This window comes from Leptinotarsa decemlineata, unplaced genomic scaffold (genome assembly GCF_025532065.1).
Source record: "Leptinotarsa decemlineata unplaced genomic scaffold, Ldec_3_MD MMD2_P_RNA_scaffold_9, whole genome shotgun sequence".
NCBI classification, from domain to species: Eukaryota; Metazoa; Arthropoda; class Insecta; order Coleoptera; family Chrysomelidae; genus Leptinotarsa; species Leptinotarsa decemlineata.
Window position 1 is genome coordinate 746,909 of NW_027412536.1, and position 19,260 is coordinate 766,168.

At 33.6% G+C, this 19,260-nt stretch overlaps 1 protein-coding gene and 1 pseudogene across 6 annotated transcripts in view; one reads left to right on the forward strand and one right to left on the reverse strand.

Annotated features, from left to right (window-relative positions):
* Positions 1–19,260, reverse strand: part of Rbp6 (RNA-binding protein 6) — a 1,483,108-nt gene that overhangs the window by 746,776 nt on the left and 717,072 nt on the right. For 3 of the 6 annotated variants that reach the window (XM_074170375.1, XM_074170377.1, XM_074170378.1), the window contains 2 exons: positions 1,022–1,087; positions 582–666 (listed from right to left, as the gene is read on the reverse strand). In XM_074170375.1, the coding sequence (XP_074026476.1) occupies positions 582–666; positions 1,022–1,087 (151 nt within the window). The remainder of the gene's footprint in view (positions 1–581; positions 667–1,021; positions 1,088–19,260) is intronic. The other 3 variants (XM_074170376.1, XM_074170379.1, XM_074170380.1) reach the window with 1 other exon arrangement.
* LOC141480595 (uncharacterized) lies at positions 16,250–17,461 on the forward strand (annotated as a pseudogene).

Genomic DNA, 19,260 nt, shown 5'->3' on the forward strand with positions numbered 1-19,260 from the left:
CATAGCGTAAGACCACTCCAACAGCTCAGCAATTCGTTCCCCGATTGTTATCGCATTTCAGAGATAAACGTTGAACAGATCGAAGAGACAATTGACCCTCCCTATTTCTAATAAAAAATTATGGAATCATAAATTTCACTTCAAAACATAAATACAAAATTTTACTGATTAACTTTACTTTTTGATTCAGTGCCAGATATTCCAAAGTCCTAAATCATTTATTTGTACATATTTACTCATATATCTGAAGAACAGAGAGTTTACAAATTGGGGTTTATTGTTTTCATGCATTTTTTATAATCGATTTTTTCATTCATCAAGAGCTGTGTAAAGTATTCTCATGAAAGAGGATAGCTGACCCAGTAGGTAACTCAAAAAATAGATTACTGGAGATTTATGGGGCACTAATTCTCTGTTTCATTCTTGATATATAAATTATGAGAGCAGTTTTCACGAAAATGAATTCTGGGTCAAGTATCCTAACTTTATCCTGCTATAATCATATTACTGATATTTTTGTCTTCTTTACTGTGAACTATAAATAATATAACTGAAATAAACAAATAAATGATACCACCTACCTTCTTGCCGTCGAGTTCATGAGTGCCTTGTGCCAGAACTTTATCAACGCTAGCTGGATCGGTGAAGGTGATAAATCCGAAACCCCTACAATCAACAGAGAAGACATTATTACTATCACAGTCTTTCTGTGGCTTATTAAGATACGTCTACTTGGGAAAGTTATTTTTCAGGATAGAGGTTCACTACATCAGCTTACACTACTGGTCAGAAGTGCTTGCTTGACGGCCGTAGTCTCATCTGAACTTCAGCTAACCAATTAAGGTCTGGTGGAATTAGGGTAGTATTCATTGCATGATTCAAAGTTTACAAAACATTGGATAGTTTCATAAAATGCCCAATGGGTTTGATGATATGTCCTAATGAGTCTCTAAAAAATATTCGTGATGACTTGTTAACCTTTGATCAGCATGCAATTTCTCTTGAGTGTTGTTTCACATACCTGGGGGTGCTAATGGGAACGGCCATATCCATTGAGTAGACCACCCCATTTGAGCCTGTCGCCATGCTGAAAGAGAATTTACTCACTTCACAACTCCCTCTCGGTTTTCAAAATCGTGCATTTTCTACCTCTAAAAGCAACTATGCTAAGAATCCACTATTTTCTTGAAAACGAGATATGATTTCATGTGTATGGATATCTATTTTGTTTATAGTATTTTCAAAAAGATATATCTCATTTCCAAATATTGCATTATAATTTCGAGAAATAGGGGATGATCGATCCAAAACTTGAAGGAAGTAAGTAGGTAATGGGGATGGGATGAATTATGACGTATTGCCGAGTTGAATCAAAAAATTTATACAAAGTTAATAATATGTAATGCATCATAAGAAAAAATGTTTTAATGATTTGTGTTAAGAAGTCACGTCTCACGAAAAACGAGCGATACCAAGTCTTGATAATGCTATCTGCGATGATATATATGAATATATTAAATCTAAAGTTCCCACGGATAGGAATATGCTGAACTGATTTCCAGGAAACCAGACAAAGACAAAGACAAAATGAGAAAAAACCAAGAAAGTACTTGATAAAAATAGCTGCGTAAACGTAAGCAAAACATAAGTGGAACCACCTATTGGTGTGACACCCAAGTCAACTTGCCAAGTTTTTATGTCAGTGTTGGTGGTTTGACAAATCAACCGATAACTGCAGTAGCAGAAATTTGGGAAGCTAACCTGAAATGCCATCGGAAAACGAATCCACATGTTTCTAGAAATGATATGAAATCTAGAAAGGTTAATGCAGTCAAGCTGCTGGAAAATAATTCCATGAAAATAAATAGATAAGTACTTTTTTGATCATTCCCATATTGATTTCAATCTAAGAGCCACCGGTAGACAGCTGTTTCAGGCTATTGGGCATCTTCAGTACCGGGCAGGCGGTCCTCGATTGAAGACAAAATGACAAAAAACCAAGAAAGTACTTGATAAAAATAGCTGCGTAAACGCAAGCGAAACATAAGTGGAACCACCTATTGGTGTGACACCCAAGTCAACTTGCCAAGTGGTTCCACTTATCTTTCGCTTGCGTTCACGCAGCTATTTTTATCAAGTACTTTCTTGGTTTTTTCTCATTTTGTCTTCGATCGAAGACCGCCTGCCCGGTACTGACGATGCCCAATAGGCTGAAACAGCTGTCTACCGGTGGCTCTTGAATTGAAATCAATATGGGAATGATCAAAATAGTACTTATCTATTTATCTTTTGATTTTCATGGAATTATTTTCCAGCAGCTTGACTGCATTAACCTTTCTCGATTTCATATTAATTCTAGAAACATGTGGATTCGTTTTCCAATAGCATTTCAGGTAAGCTTCCCAAATTTCTGCTAACGCAGTTGTCGGTTCATTGGTCAAACCACCAACAATGACATAAAAACTTAGCAAGTTGACTTGGGTGTCATACTAATAGATGGTTCCACTTATTTCTGCGTCCTGAGGGTGTTACCGCTTTTACTGGGAGAGCATAAGATGGAAGAGTATTCCATGTATACTATAAAACGTCTACAGAAGCGGTGTTTATCACAGTGTTTGTTTATCACAGTGTTCCTCTAATGCATCAATTGTCTAGAGTGCGTACGTAAGAAGAGTAGGAGATCCTCCCTTCCTTGGTATTTTCGACAATATATCAAGGTCGAACAGTGTTTACGTTGAAAAAATCTTTTATTTACTCATTATTGACAGAAAAAAAGTGTGGATTTGTCTTCATCGGAATTAGAAAAATAAGTATAGAAATATGATATTTCATCAATGAATATAATAATACTAAAAGAACTAAAGAACAGTTGGACCATTCTTATGATTTTTTTGTATGAATCTCAATTCAGAATATAAAATTGATTCTTTACAAAAATTATAAGAAGCACAACAAAACTTTTCTAAAAAATGTAACGGACAAAGTTCGGCATTGGTAAACTAATAGGTTTGATAAATTCAAACCTATTAGTTTTTCACTAGCACTTGATAAAAGCAACGATATAAGTAGCCCGTCTCAATTGTTGATTTCTATCCGAGAAATGAACAACTTTGTGTAACGAAAGAACTTGCTTCATCAAAAAGCCGCCATGGGAATACAAAAGGTAAAGTTATATTTTTACAACTATTAGATGTTTTCATTATGTACGATCTCAAGTGGGAAAAATTTAAAAATGTGAAAACTGATGGTGCAAAGAACATGACGGGTCATAATACTGGTTTGGTGGGCATGATCAATAAAAAATTGAGAGAATAAAATAACACACAGCCTCCACTGTAACTTCATTGTATTTATTATCCATCAACATACAACATACACTTTGCGCAAAAGTTGTGAATTGGAAAATGTTATGAACATTGTAGTAAAGTCCTTCAATTATACTTCCAAAAACGGTGTGAACCATCGAACATTCCGAAATTTCTCAAATAAAATTTATGCAGAATATGAGGATAACAGTTATTTTTTTGAAATAAGATGGCTCAGCCATGAGAAATTTGAAATTTTTTGATAGATCAGAGATTGAAATGTTTTCGACAGGAAAAGGAAATAATATACAAGAATTATCGAATTTTAAATAGATAAGCGAGTTAGGTTTTTTCTGGACATCACAACTGACCTCAATAAATTAAATATAATAACTACGAGGAAAGCAGAGTAAATCAACGAGATATTTACGGAAATCACAAGTTTCCAGCCCAAAATAAAGTTGTTAATTCGTCAACTTGGAAAGAATAACTGCTGTCAGTTTCCTATTTTGCAATCGTTTAAAAAGAATGGTTTATTATTCCCTTTTTGAATCCCATCTTCGTTATGGTATTTGCTTTTGGGGTGTGTATTCTACCACATGTCTTCAATCAGTATTACTAATACAAAAACGTCCAATACAATGCATATGCAAAGCCAAGCCTAGGGACTCTTGTCGGCCTCTTTTTGCCTCTAACAGAATCCTAACTGTGGTCTCCTTATTCATATATGAGACAATCTGCCTTCTCTTCAAAAATAGGGTATTGTTTAACAACTTGGATGAGCCAATGTATCAAACCAGGCAAAGATCCAGCTTCAAATTACCGCTGCCTTCTTCGACCCTAGTTAAAGATTCCATCATTTACAACGGTCTCAAAATGTTCAATTACCTTCCTCAAGCTATAAGAACCACAAATGACCTTAGAGCCCTCAAGAAAGAGTTGGAAGATTTGCTTTCTGTGAGATCTTATTATAGCTTAGCAGAATTCTATGACGATAATTTTATTTGAGAAGACAAACTATAATATCTGCGGTATTTTATTTATTTGATTCAATTTAGTATAAATTGATTCATTTAATTTATTGACCATGTTCTTCTATCCTGAACGTTAGTATTAGGTTATTATTATTTACATATCTCTTTTCAATTCATGTTATCACTTACTTTCAGTGATTTTACTTTTGTGATTTATTGTATATGTATTATGTTTTATTAAAACAACGATGAAAATAAAACAACAATAAAAATAAATTGTCGCTCCGGGGCAACTTCATTGATTCCAGTGGCGCATTTGCTTTTTCAGCTGCAGGAAAACCTGGAAAAACCTGCAGCACCACATCATCTGAAGATCTTGATCAACCAATGTCAGTGTCTCCAGAGGCTCCAATAGATTCAATGCATCGCCAGAACACTTCGTGACACGACTATCTTCAAACTTAAACCAGTCCGTTTCGTCTTTGACCAAGACGTAATAATGACCAAATTCAACGCCAGTAAACAATGACTGCATGAATATTTTAATAGTGTATATGTTATTTATATTTCGCACAAGGATTTGTCAATAAGAATTTATTCTTCAGACAATAAAGTATATTTGAATTGAAAAAAAACAGTGTCCTTCGAATATTTTATTTTTATTGCGTCACTAAAAGTACTGGATGAAAATTTTCGTCATCGTTTCAAGATTTTCATGTAAAATAAATGGACATATTGATATTTGAAAATCCTTCAAAATTTGATATTGATGTATAAGCACCAGAAAATTTACAACTAATGTTAATTGATTTGCTATCTAACAATGTATATGTATGAAAATTATTTTGATGAAAATAACTCATTTGCATTCTATTCAAATCTACCAGAAAATAAGTTGCCCTGTTTAAAAAATTTTGCAAAATCAATGATTCGTATTTTTTCAGGCACTTATTTATGCGAACAAACATTTTCAAGAATTATTTTAATAAAATCAAACTATTGAACGGGTTTGATGGATGAAAATTGACAAAACTTGTTGAGGATCTCAGTTTTCCAAACACAATCGGACTTAAATAAATTATCAAAAAAATATTTATGAACAAAAAGGGCATTAAATTTTAATGAATGAATAAAATAAATAAAAATAAATAAATATTTTCTATAATATTTTATATTAACATATTCATACATATGTAACTAATATTGTATTTTTCCCCTTTGAAGAATTGTGAAATTTTAGTTCTCTCACATTATTATTATTATAGCATGTCGATAAAAAATAAATTTGTTGTATATTCCTTTTTGAAAATATTCATACTCGTATATGTTATTAAAGCACAATATAAAAAACGTATCGTTCGTTTGCAGATTCTCAATGATTCTCTTTGAAGCTTCTAATACTCACCAATGGATGTTTCGACTTTTGTAATTGAACCATCATTGGGTAGATAATTGAAAGACCTATTCAATGTACCCATTTCCATTGAAAAAAATTACAGCGTTCTCTCGGCGACTATTATTCTCCTAATCAAAATTTTCTGGAAATTATGTCTTCTCAGTAAACTTTGTACGACATTGAAATCTTTTCTATTTCATAAATCTAAAAGGGATGAAACTTTTTACGACCGCACTGTATGACATATTTTCGGAAATCAAACTGTTGAGTGAAAATTTTTGATTCAATATATATGCTTCCGATTATCAACTTATTTCATATGATTGAAGTACTACTTGATGATCAAATTCATGAATTTGATCTTATTGTTCCTCTAATACTTTCACAGTGGTTTATGATGGGACAGGTCATAGTCCCCTCATAGTTTATGATTATAGAATCCATAATATAGGATCAAAATCTGTCAAATTGGTGAAGCTTGTCTTGCTTCAGTAATAGTCCAGTCATTATAGTAAGTTCACCTCGGAATTCGAGATACCCAGCTGTAAGTCTGTAAATACTTGTATATTGACACCCTAAAAGTTGTCTCAAAACCTACATATGGTAGGGTGTAAGCAACTATTAAATTTCAAGGTCAAAGGTCACAAAAATCGGTTTTTTGCGCTATTTTTGGAAATATCTCATTTCCTATGGGTTTTTTGCTATTTGTATTCATTATCAATATTGTAGAATACAAAATTCTCTACAAATTTTGTTTAAAAAATGTTTTATACGGTGAACCGTTTTCGAGATAGAGGGCGGAGAGCACGCGGTCACAGCATCACTTCAAGTCAACCGGTGCCTCCGGTCGAAAACGCGCCATATATAGTTGATGAACTATCGATAAATCAATGATTATATATATTTGTCAATTTTTATTAACTATTATATTATATTTTATCATTTTTTTCCTAACTTATCCACTTTTTATTCAGTATTAATTTATTTAACAACACTTACCTGCCCATGTAATTGCAGAATTGTTAATGAAAATATAGGAATTATATTTGAATTTTAACCTAATTAATATTTATAACTTCTTACATGATGAAAAAAATAAATAAATTATGAATTAATCTTTTTATTAAAAAATGTTATTGAATACATTTATTTTTACTGAAAGTAAAGAAATGGAATAAAGGGTACAAAAACTACAATTTATAATTTTAATCATCTTCTTTCTCTTCATCGTCATCTTCTGGCTGCTGGTAAATTTCAAACTGGTCTTCATTATCGTCTTCAACGACATTTGTCTCAAGTTCTTCCATGATTTCGGGGTCAAAGGTTCCATCTTCGTTAATGTCGCTCTGATATGGTAGAGCATTGAGACAAGCTTGCCCATTACATTGGCCACAAGCTAAAGAGCATTGCAAGCCCGCTTTCCTGCATCCGCATCGCGAACCACAACCACTCTTGCAGTTGCCGAAAATTGTATTTAGCAAATCTTCTGGAGCAGTGGTAAAATTGTCATGATAGGCTCCAGAAAATCGTTTCGCATTGCCCAACCCCATACCTGGGGTTCCAAATCATGTCCTAACCAAGTTCGAACTTGATAATATACACGGTTGAAATGTTGATGAGCAGCTGCACTTGTTGGTGGAATATTTGAAAGCTGCACAGGTTTATTAAGTTTTGTAGACTTGGCGTAATGCATATAACGATGATGATCGAGACTTTTCACAGATTTCGGAGCATTATAGACTGCCAATAAGGTTTGAGTTCCCAGGTATAATTTTCGACGTAGTGGAAGAATTTTAAAATTTACAGATTTTAAAGAGGCACTAAATTATTTTCTATTTAAAATGTCATTAGTGTAAATGGGAATGTAATTATATTATTATTTAAGTTTTTCTCTTAATTATTTTTTAATTTTAGTAAACGGTTATCAGTATTATTGAATAGATATAGATTTAATGCATGAAGAAAATGATAAAATATAGTATAATAGTTAATAAAAATTGACAACTATTTATAATCATTGATTTATCGATAGTTCATCAACTATATATGGCGCGTTTTCGACCGGAGGCACCGGTTGACCTGAAGTGATGCTGTGACCGCGCGCTCTCCGCCCTCTATCTCGAAAACGGTTCACCGTATAAAAAATTTTTTTAAACAAAATTTGTAGAGAATTTTGTATTCTACAATATTGATAATAAATACAAATAGCAAAAAACCCATAGGAAATGAGATATTTCCAAAAAAAGCGCAAAAATCTGATTTTTGCGATCTTTGACCTTGAAATTTAATAGTTGCTTACACCCTACCATATGTAGGTTCTGAGACAACTTTTAGGGTGTCAATATACAAGTATTTACAGACTTACAGCTGGGTATCTCGAATTCCAAGATTCTTACCTAATTTAAGCTTAAATGACTGGATTATAAGATGTGGAATTTTCTTATCAAATACTGGGCATGTTAAAATTATTTCTGGAAATTTCTTCTTGCTCACATATTTTTCGTGACCTCAAAAAAATTGAGGGAATAGATCTCTCAAGGATATCATTATTTCTGTTCATCCAGAGAAAGTTGTAAAAAAATGTCAGGCATTCAGTACCTCATTATTCAATATTTTGTACCCAATGTAAATCGCCACTTTCGCACAGGCACCGCTCTGAGAGCGCCTTTAGGATTTTTTGTAGTGCTTGTGTTTTGTCTTCGAAAAAAAGTGATTTTTTCGTGTGTTCAAAATAAAATATATTTTGATATGAAGAAACCTTTAACAAATGAAATCGCATAATTCAGTATTTCAATCAAATTTGAAATCTCATTGTAATGCTTTCTGTGGATATCGAAATGTACATTTGGAAGATATTGAAATTGAAATGACTTCCTAGTAGTTCTTCAAACGATAAGTACAGCTTGTCAAATCTAGGAAGAGACTTGAGAAATCCTTATCTCTCTCTTCTCCCACTTTCTCTCACTCTCACTGTCTTCTAACGAACGCAGATCTAGTGGGCGGAACCTTAACGGAATTCAAAAAACTCTTCTTACATTTGACAAGCTGTACAAGAGAATTATTGAGTGAAGATTTGACTTTAACAATTTTCTACAGTATGTTTCTTGATCGTCGTATTGATATATTTTTTTCGCTATGAATAAATAATTGATTATGAAACCGTTTCATGGTGTGAATCATATACATATTACTGGAAACAAAAATCAATACGACTTCAATCCCGATCATCCTGTATCCTCTTTGTTTGAAGTTTCATTCAATTTTGTTAATTGTGCATAGTTTTCAATGACGTATAAACAAATTATTGCTCATTAGAATAACAAATAATACCAGTATTAGGGAAAACAAATTTTTGACATTCATTTTTCGAATTGGAAAAGTTGTTTGGAAAAAGTATGTGAAAACTCTGGCTTGAATAGTTTTAATTTGTGTTTTTCAAACAACGATATATTTTTCATTTACGCAAATCCAATTCGTTCAATGTATTTCTTTTACTACATACTGTATCATGGATTGTGGTGTTGTGTTATTCCTATTTAGCCCACCTTATTTGTGATTCACAGAACCAATTTTAAAGCTTATTTATTACAGATATGTATGTGAAATAGCTTTACATCAGGATTTCTCCTATTTAATTCCTCAGCAGCTTTCCGATAACTTCTTACATTATCATCTAATTATCATCTAAAATAGTTCATGTATTTGATATACTCTTGAAGATTCAAAATATATATCCGAAGCAACTAGCTCTCTAATGATAATTTTAATTTCGAAAGCTTCAGCATATAAATCTTCTACCAATCACTTGAAAATCATATCTTTCACAAGGGAAACTTTTGATGACAATTTCAATTTAACAAAAGATTTTATAGAAAAAACATTTCATTTTTATTTGATACAAACATTTGTGATTCCTGAAAACTGTGATTGGTTTGGGTGAGATAACTTTTTAGAAACCTGTACGCAAATTGAAAAAATGGAACCACTGTAAGTATAACATTTTGTAGAGGATCACGTGTTTCGTGGGTGAACTGAAGACTATTTGAGACATCATTCAATTTCATCCTTTTGAGGCAATTTGTCATCATGACCAAATGTAATAAAATTTAAAAAATAGTTATTGCATACGATTTTGTTCGCGTGGAAATCAGTTTTTGGGTTTCCCCAGATCTACTGACAGCAAAATGTTGTAATTTATTCGATTTATAGGAAAATTAATTTACTAATACTAGAAATATAGTCAATCAAAGTTTGAGTCGAATCACCCGAATAGTAATTTTATAGAACTGAATGTCAACAAATGTTTCACTCGATTCTTTGAATTAACATAACTTTTTCATTCATGAATCTCTTGATATAAATCAAACACTACTGAATGAAACTTGTGTGAGAGTGGGAGAATTTCAAGACTGCAATCATGCCGGTGAATTGAAGAAAGCAACATAGTCGTCTCAAGAAAGTGGCACTACAATTTATCCAAGTCACTGAGATATCTCTTGCCGCTATGCCCTATGAGGACGCCGCTAAGGAGCCATTGAAATGGTGACTTGTGACAAAGAACTTCTAAAGAGGCGACCGACGCTTTCGATCATATTGCGTTAAAGATAGTTTCAATAGGCGTCGGACTGGGGGTATAAATTTTCCACCTTTCCCACCTTTCTATGAGTGCTTTGTTCAATAACCTTTTTTCCATCGATAATACCATCACACTCAATATCTCTCTATCTTTATATATATATAACGGGGTCTCTCAGTCAAAAAATCAAACTCTGCTTTACTTTGCCAAGCTTTCGCTTCTAGTGGGAAGCTTCTTCAGGGCAGTAAAAATGAGCAAAAAACATTTAATTGAATATATAAATCGACGAAAAAAGTTAAACAATAATGGAGTTTTTTGGTTTGACAAATGTCATACCTTCACATTAGCAAAGTAAAGCAGAGTTTTTGATTTTTTGACTGAGAGACCCCGTTATTCCATTCTACTGTACATTTCTCCAGTCGCTAAGTTTCTCAACTTCAAATATATATATATATATATATATATATATATATATATATATATATATATATATATATATATATATATATCTATATATATATATATATATATATATATATATATATATATATATATATATAAATATATATGTATATATATATATATATATATATATATATATATATATATATATATAATCTAGAAAGGTTAATGCAGTCAAGCTGCTGGAAAATAATTCCAGTACTTATCTATTTATTTTTTGATTTTCATGGAATTATTTTCCAGCAGCTTGACTGCATTAACCTTTCTAGATTTCATATCATTTCTAGAAACATGTGGATTCGTTTTCCGATGGCATTTCAGGTTAGCTTCCCAAATTTCTGCTACCGCAGTTGTCGGTTGATTGGTCAAACCACCAACACTGACATAAAAACTTGGCAAGTTGACTTGGGTGTCACACCAATAGGTGGTTCCACTTATGTTTCGCTTGCGTTTACGCAGCTATTTTTATCAAGTACTTTCTTGGTTTTCTCATTTTGTCTTCAATCGAGGACCGCCTGCCCGGTACTGACGATGCCCAATAGGCTGAAACAGCTGTATACCGGTGGCTCTTAAATTGAAATCAATATGGGAATGATCAAAGAGTACTTATCTATTTATTTTTTGATTTTCATGGAATTATTTTCCAGCAGCTTGACTGCATTAACCTTTCTAGATTTCATATCATTTCTAGAAACATGTGGATTCGTTTTCCGATGGCATTTCAGGTTAGCTTCCCAAATTTCTGCTACCGCAGTTGTCGGTTGATTGGTCAAACCACCAACACTGACATAAAAACTTGGCAAGTTGACTTGGGTGTCACACCAATAGGTGGTTCCACTTATGTTTCGCTTGCGTTTACGCAGCTATTTTTATCAAGTACTTTCTTGGTTTTCTCATTTTGTCTTCAATCGAGGACCGCCTGCCCGGTACTGACGATGCCCAATAGGCTGAAACAGCTGTATACCGGTGGCTCTTAAATTGAAATCAATATGGGAATGATCAAAGAGTACTTATCTATTTATTTTTTGATTTTCATGGAATTATTTTCCAGCAGCTTGACTGCATTAACCTTTCTAGATTTCATATCATTTCTAGAAACATGTGGATTCGTTTTCCGATGGCATTTCAGGTTAGCTTCCCAAATTTCTGCTACCGCAGTTGTCGGTTGATTGGTCAAACCACCAACACTGACATAAAAACTTGGCAAGTTGACTTGGGTGTCACACCAATAGGTGGTTCCACTTATGTTTCGCTTGCGTTTACGCAGCTATTTTTATCAAGTACTTTCTTGGTTTTCTCATTTTGTCTTCAATCGAGGACCGCCTGCCCGGTACTGACGATGCCCAATAGGCTGAAACAGCTGTATACCGGTGGCTCTTAAATTGAAATCAATATGGGAATGATCAAAGAGTACTTATCTATTTATTTATATATATATATATATATATATATATATATATATATATATATATATATATATATATATATTTTCTGTATGATGCGGAGGTAACTGGAATATCCTGAAAACTAATTTTGTTTTAATATTTTATTTTGAGAAGGACAATTTATATTTAAAATCGTTTTTATTTACAAATCTAAAGAAATGAACTTTAAACGTTCAAGCCAGTTTCGAATATACCTACACAGTAGGTTAAATGGACTGACGCCTATCAGAAAACAACTACTCCCCTGGCTAATACCACGAAGGGCGTTGGATTATATCCGACAGGCGTCGGTGACACAGGAATCTTCACAGAAAATTTCCTGCATATGCAATTGGCAATACAACTGAAAGAGTCGACCTTCAATTTTGGAACCGGCACACATGCAGACCGGTTTCGGGCTCATTAGCCTCTCATCAGTGCAAGATAGTGGCCATCATCGACCTAAAGTCGATGATATTCCATAATTGAAAATCAAAATTCTTTCAGAGTATTTCACTCCTCTTCCTAAGTTGCAACGAACAACAAAATGTCACTCCATCTAGTGGACGAGGTATATATATATATATATATATATATATATATATATATATATATATATATATATATATATATATATATATATATATATATATATATATATATATATATATATGACGAGGAATTGAATATGACAATGTTTGTAAAAGATGGTGTGTGGAAATTGCAAAATTATGTTTATTATAATTCCAGTTATTGAATTATTATTCTGTTTTTTATCAATTCCTTCTTTTTATTCGAAAAATTTAAAACTTCATCAATTATACACTGTCAAGTCTATCAACAGGATCTGTCCAATTTTCAAAAGTGATTTGGTAACTACCTATATAAGAAGACATACCACTTTTCTTCAACAACAATTCGAACATGAAAATATTCTCGCTTACGTTTATAAATCCAATTTTGTACGCTACTCTCGGGAAACAAATACACTGTTGTTTGATAGGCTAACTCAATTCCGACAAAATTTGATAATAAAACAGCAATATTTCATCCTGACAAGCAGAAACAATTTGAATGTAATTTTCCCAGTAACAGATTAAAGACAAATGAATCACCTCCTGTAAAAAATGGCCCTCTTTTACGAGACAACTTAATTCGAACGAGTATTTGCGAGCTGCGACTCATCTCCGAGTTTTCATTAAGTATGAAGGAAAGAAAATACGACAAACGATTAGAGTATACTCATTCCTTGTTAGGAGAAACCACTATACTTTAAGCGGCTCGCAGATAAATTGAGGAAAATAATAGTTCTATTTCAAAATTTTCTAGAATGTTAACAGAAAGCAGTATGTGAATCAATCAATTCGCATCGGTAGTGGCAAAATGAATAATTAGGAGGAACTGAAGTAATTACTGTTGAGACTCATATTCAAATATCCATTACTGGAGTATGGAGTATTATTGAAGAAGTCTGAATTTGTTTTGAATCAATATTCCTTAAGAATAATTATTGGTTTCAACTGAACAAACAATGACGTTTAGAGCCCGCTCTAATCATTTCTGATGATTAGATTTTCAGGAGTGAAAGTGGTGCGCCCTCATGTCTTAATGAATTGAAGGAAATTATTTTTTTGACACTCCTGAGAGAGCTAAATGTATTGTCTCTTGTTGAGTCGTTTCAAACTGAAGTAGTTTGCCAAAAAAATGCTCGGAGTAAATAACATATTTCAAATTAAAGAAATGTATAACTATACAATGTATAGTTTGAAAATGTCCGTATAGGACGAAACTGTAGTAACGTTAGTTACAAATAACAGTGGTAAAAAACATAGAAAGTTTCATTTCTCTTTTCTTCATTATGATTTCCTACCACATAGTAACGGCTACATCCATCAATTTCAATTTCAAATTATCCATATCTAACCTGCTAATACTTGAATCACCATTATGATTTGTTTGTATAATGATTTGAATAACCCATAAATAATAATATAAGAATTCCACCAAAATTTATCAATTTCCAATAAACGTGTCTGATGGTTTCTATTTAAAAAAAACCGTATGATTTCTGAATACGCCAAAGTACTGAATTGCAGTGGTTTCATCTAGTGAACTATAGCTATAGATCTTTAGTCACCCTTTACTGTGTTTCAATGTAACATAGATGTGCTATAGGTAAACGATGACAATACGTGAATGGAAGGGGGCTCGATTTCACACCAATAACATGAATATCTATGTATTATTTCAAATTAATTAGGCCAATCTTTTGAAAAAACTTTTCCTTCAGCAGAACCAAAATACTGACTCAGGAGATGACTAAAACTACCTCTGAAAGCTATCAGGTTGTTTCAAAAGTTTTTCAGGCGCCATTTGAATCAGTGCACTATTGCCATCATAACACAAGTTGATTAATACTGTCAGCATAAAATGATGCGCTCGAGATTCGATGGAACCGACGAAGGCCGCTTTTGCCTGGACTGCATTCGCGAAGGTTCTACTGGTGAGAAAGTTATCAAAGTGCTTGAAAATATGGTTATCGGTTAGCGAGAGGTCTGGGGAGTATGGTGGATGAGGCAACACTTCGACACCCAATTCGTTTAAACATGCGGATGAGCGCTTCAGTTCAATTCGAGTCTGTAGAAATTAATTGACCAAAAACTATATAACGACATCATATAGTAAAGAGCTGAAAAAAAAGCAAAAACTCTAATTCGTAAAAAATTAACACCATCAATGTATAAAGTACAGAATTCTCTATTTGTCAGAATATATCGTCGATGACTCACGAAGACACTAACGCTCCTTTCACATTACACGATTTACCGCGTGCGGGAAAAAATCGTCCGATTTTTAATCGTGGTTTGCTACTTTTGACATTGAACGATTTACAATCGTACATTTTTATCAATTCACTGGAAAATGTGGTCTGGTTAAGTTATAACAATGGATCGTGAACAATTTATTGCGTTATGGATACTGTATCGGCGTCGGAAAAGACAAAGGCGCAATCGCCTTCACTGGATTCACCCAAATAATCAGAGACGAGAGGAAGTCGGGATGTTCCACACATTATTTGAAGATCTTAGAAACGATGACCAAAAGTTTTTCAACTACTTTCGTATGTCAGTTCGCTCCTTTGAAGAGTTATATGGGAAACTGAAGATGTTCTTCAACGACAAAACACGCAGTTCAGAAACTGTATACAACCTGTTGAAATGCTGGCAATATGTTTAAGGTAAGCATTAAAATACAGCTTTGTTATTATACCGTTGTTTGAATGAAAATGTCATTGAAGTTAATAGTACATTTAAGTTTTGCGTTTTAAGTGACACATTGTTTTATCATATTTTGCTTCCGAATCTACTTGGGGTAGCGGAAGCCTTGTTATCACTTTCGGGAGGTGGAAAAAAATAATAAATAAAATATAATAAAACCTTTTGAATAAGCAAATATACTTTATTTAATTTAAATCAGAATATATCAGAAATATATCAAAATATATCAGAAGTCGAGGAATCGTGTGAAGGAGAAATAGACGGACTATTCTTAATTTCAGTTTGTGAAGAGTCGCTGTAACAAAATCCTTGTAGCTACTAAGGTGCGGATGATGTATCCGGTTTGGATTGTGAACCTGATTGTTTAGGCGTTGATTGCTGCGGTGGCCTTGATTGATTTTGCTGTTCACGTTCATATTGAGACAAGTGAAGCTGTTGTACGCTATTCTGAACGTTGCACGAAAAACTAGGATTTGCATATTGTTGAGGTTTAAATAGAGGTTGTTGAACATGGACATATGCTTGCGGTTGGTTAACGGGAGATGGCTGAAGCATGTACTGAGGAGGTGGTTGATAAGATGGCACGGAAGAGGGGTACTTTGATTGAGGATGAGGAGTTTCCTTTAGTTTGTTTATGCTTTCTATTACATTTAACACTCCCACTTGAAATTGAAGGAAATCACTGTTGGAATAGTTTGTCAAATGAGGCATTAAACTCTGAAGGAAGGACATTTTACTGCAGGTCGTTTTAGGTTCCAGAGCTTTGAGCATTTTCAACTCGACCTCATTTAGTTTCTTCCGTTTTCTTGTTCCTACGAGCTTGGATGGCAGGTTTACGTTGATAGAAACTTCAGGTTCACCAGTGGTACCTTCAGGCTCCTCATCTTCTTCGAGTGTTCCTGGTACAGTTTCTGTGTTCAAGCTGTCGACCGTATCTTTTTCGGTGTAGATCTTATTCAAAAATTGAAGTTGGTCTGAAAACACATATTTCTTACGTTTTTTAGCCTCAGATACACTTTTTTTAGCAGATTTGTCATCTCTTTTTGATTTTGCTAAACAATCTCGGAGGTTAGTCCACCTTTTCACCACTTCTTTGCCTGTAAATAAAAATACAATGAATTCAGTATGATAATTAATGACAATGTTCAACTTTATTTCAGATATTTGGCGAGTGGCTGTACGTTGACGGATTTGCACTATAGCTACAGAGTTGGAATTTCAACAGCAAAAAACATAGTTGAAGAAGTATGTGCTGCGATTTGGTCAGAAATGCGAGAAGAGTGTATACCGACACCAACTTGTGATATGTGGCAGTCAATTGCTTCCAACTTCGAAAGTATCGCAAACTTTCCTCACTGCCTTGGAGCTGTGGACGGTAAGCATATAAGACTGACCTGTCCGTTTTACTCAGGATCAATGTATTTTAATTACAAAGATTACTTCTCCATTGTCCTTATGGCTGTAGCAGACACAAAGTACAGATTTTTTTACGTTGATGTAGGGAGCTATGGTAAAGAGTCTGACTCGTCTATATTTAATAGGTCCAAATTGTGGAAATCAATGGAAAGTGGTTCTATACCTTTACCTGAGGAAAAACTTCTTCCAGAAACAGAGAGTCCTAAAATACCATACTTCTTTGTTGGAGACGAAGCATTTGGCTTACACAGACATCTACTGAGACCCTTTGGAGGAAAACGCTTTACAGTTGAAAAAAGGATCTTTAATTATAGATTGAGCAGAGTACGAAAATATGTGGAATGTGCGTTTGGCATCCTGAGCAATAAATGACGTGTGTTCCATCGCCCTATCAACGTTCAGCCACATTTTGCAGTGCTCATCGTCAATGCGTGCATCGTATTGCACAATTATGTACGAGATAGAGACGGATATCTTGTTGAGGACACAACAACGATCACAGTCCTGGAAGATGTATCAGGGGAAAGCACTACACGAGGAGGCTTGGAAGCAAACAATATCTGAAGTGTGCTTACCTCATATTTTTTGTCAGATGTCGGAAGTGTATCCTGGCAAATGTCTAAAGTATAATTTGTCATATATGTGAAAATAAATAAATAAATCAAGATTTTCAATGAGTTGGGTGTTTGTATTAGTAATAATTAAACTTTATTAAAAACAAGTACAATAATACAAGAATGAAAATAAAAACCAGGTATTTCACCATTATCAGTCATTCAAAAATTTTTAAATCTAATAATTTTCACTTTAAATATCTTAACTTGAAAATAGCCTTATAGCCGAAACATATCGTTAATTTTTTATTTTCATTCTTGTATTAAATAAATGAAATAAAAATAAAAAGTGTCTCTGTTGTAGATAGAAAATCAAGTGAAGTATAAAATACATACAATACAAATATAATTGAAAGTTAATAGGTATAGTACTTACCAAATGCATTTTTCTCTCCATCGCTATTGTTCTCCAAACCCGGATTGAGTGCTAAACATACTTCTTCCCAGGCTTTCCTTGTTGCATTTCTATCCTTATAAATTTCTAAAGTTTTGTCCCATAACACAGGTTTTGCTTTAACTAGCGATAACAAAACTTCAGCGACAACCCCTTCCATAATTTGCAAACAATCCACCAAAACTGAACACAGTAGAAACAACACTGGGGACAGTTCCTGTACGACTGAAAACCGTCTAGTGCGCAAGCGTGCATAAGGTCACGTGGGCCACTGAGCTAGAGGACGATACGGTAGCCGTGTGGTTCTAGTGGCACTGGACGGCAGGTACACGATTACAAAATCGTGCCCGTGTTGTAATCGTACAATGTGAAAGGTCTCATGCTCTTCTACTATATATACAGTCGATCAAGAAAAATTGCCCGGGCGATTTTTTCCCGCACGAGGTAAATCGTGTAATGTGAAAGGAGCGTAATTCTGGCGTAGAAAAAGTGTTTTCAATAGATTCATTTTACGCCAGAGGTTCCAAATTCTATTTACCTAATTAGATCAGACTTTATCATTCTTCATATTGTTCTAAAAATATTCGAAATCCACTCAAGATTGAGTAGAATTTAAAAAATATATTATTATGAAAAGAGAAATGAAAATTTTTATGTTTTTTACCACTTTTATTTGTAACTAACGTTACTGCAGTTTCGTCCTATATGGACATTTTCAAACTTAAACATACCATACCATCACATACCATACCATACTATAACACACCGCACCGCACCGCACCGCACCGCACCGTAGTGTTGCTTTATTTTAACCATAGAATAGAAAAACATTCCCTAACATTGTTGAGATCGACACATGATCTTCATATACTGTGTGTTGTTTACGAGAGTCTGTTAATTCCTGCGAGTGACATGAGAACTATAATGGTGACAAAGTTTTATCCAAACCGTTCACCCTTAACTCTTTCATGAATCATTCTTTTGAAGAACTTTCGCAGTATTTTTTGCAATTTTGTACTTTAAAAATCATCACCCTCAGTATCAGTGGAGATACAATCTGTAAGATTGAAATAGGCGAAATTGAAGTTGGGAAATTTGTATAGATAATCTCCTGATGACACCAGTTTGGTTGGTTTAATTTCTACTAGTTATTTTATTTTTATGACCTGTTGCGGATTTCACCCCATTATCAAGTATAAAAAGAAATAACTAGTCGAAATTAGACAAAAGTGTTTTTCAATTTATTAAAATGATCATGAATTTCCACAAAATAAACAAGTCACCAATCACACATACTGAAGATTTTTGTACTAGACGAGTAATAATAAGTTTCCTGGAGGGCTATTGAAAACAAATGAATTCGTTCGAAAGCAAGCATGGTACTCCTTTCTCTATAGGAATCTTGTTCTCTTCGATATAAA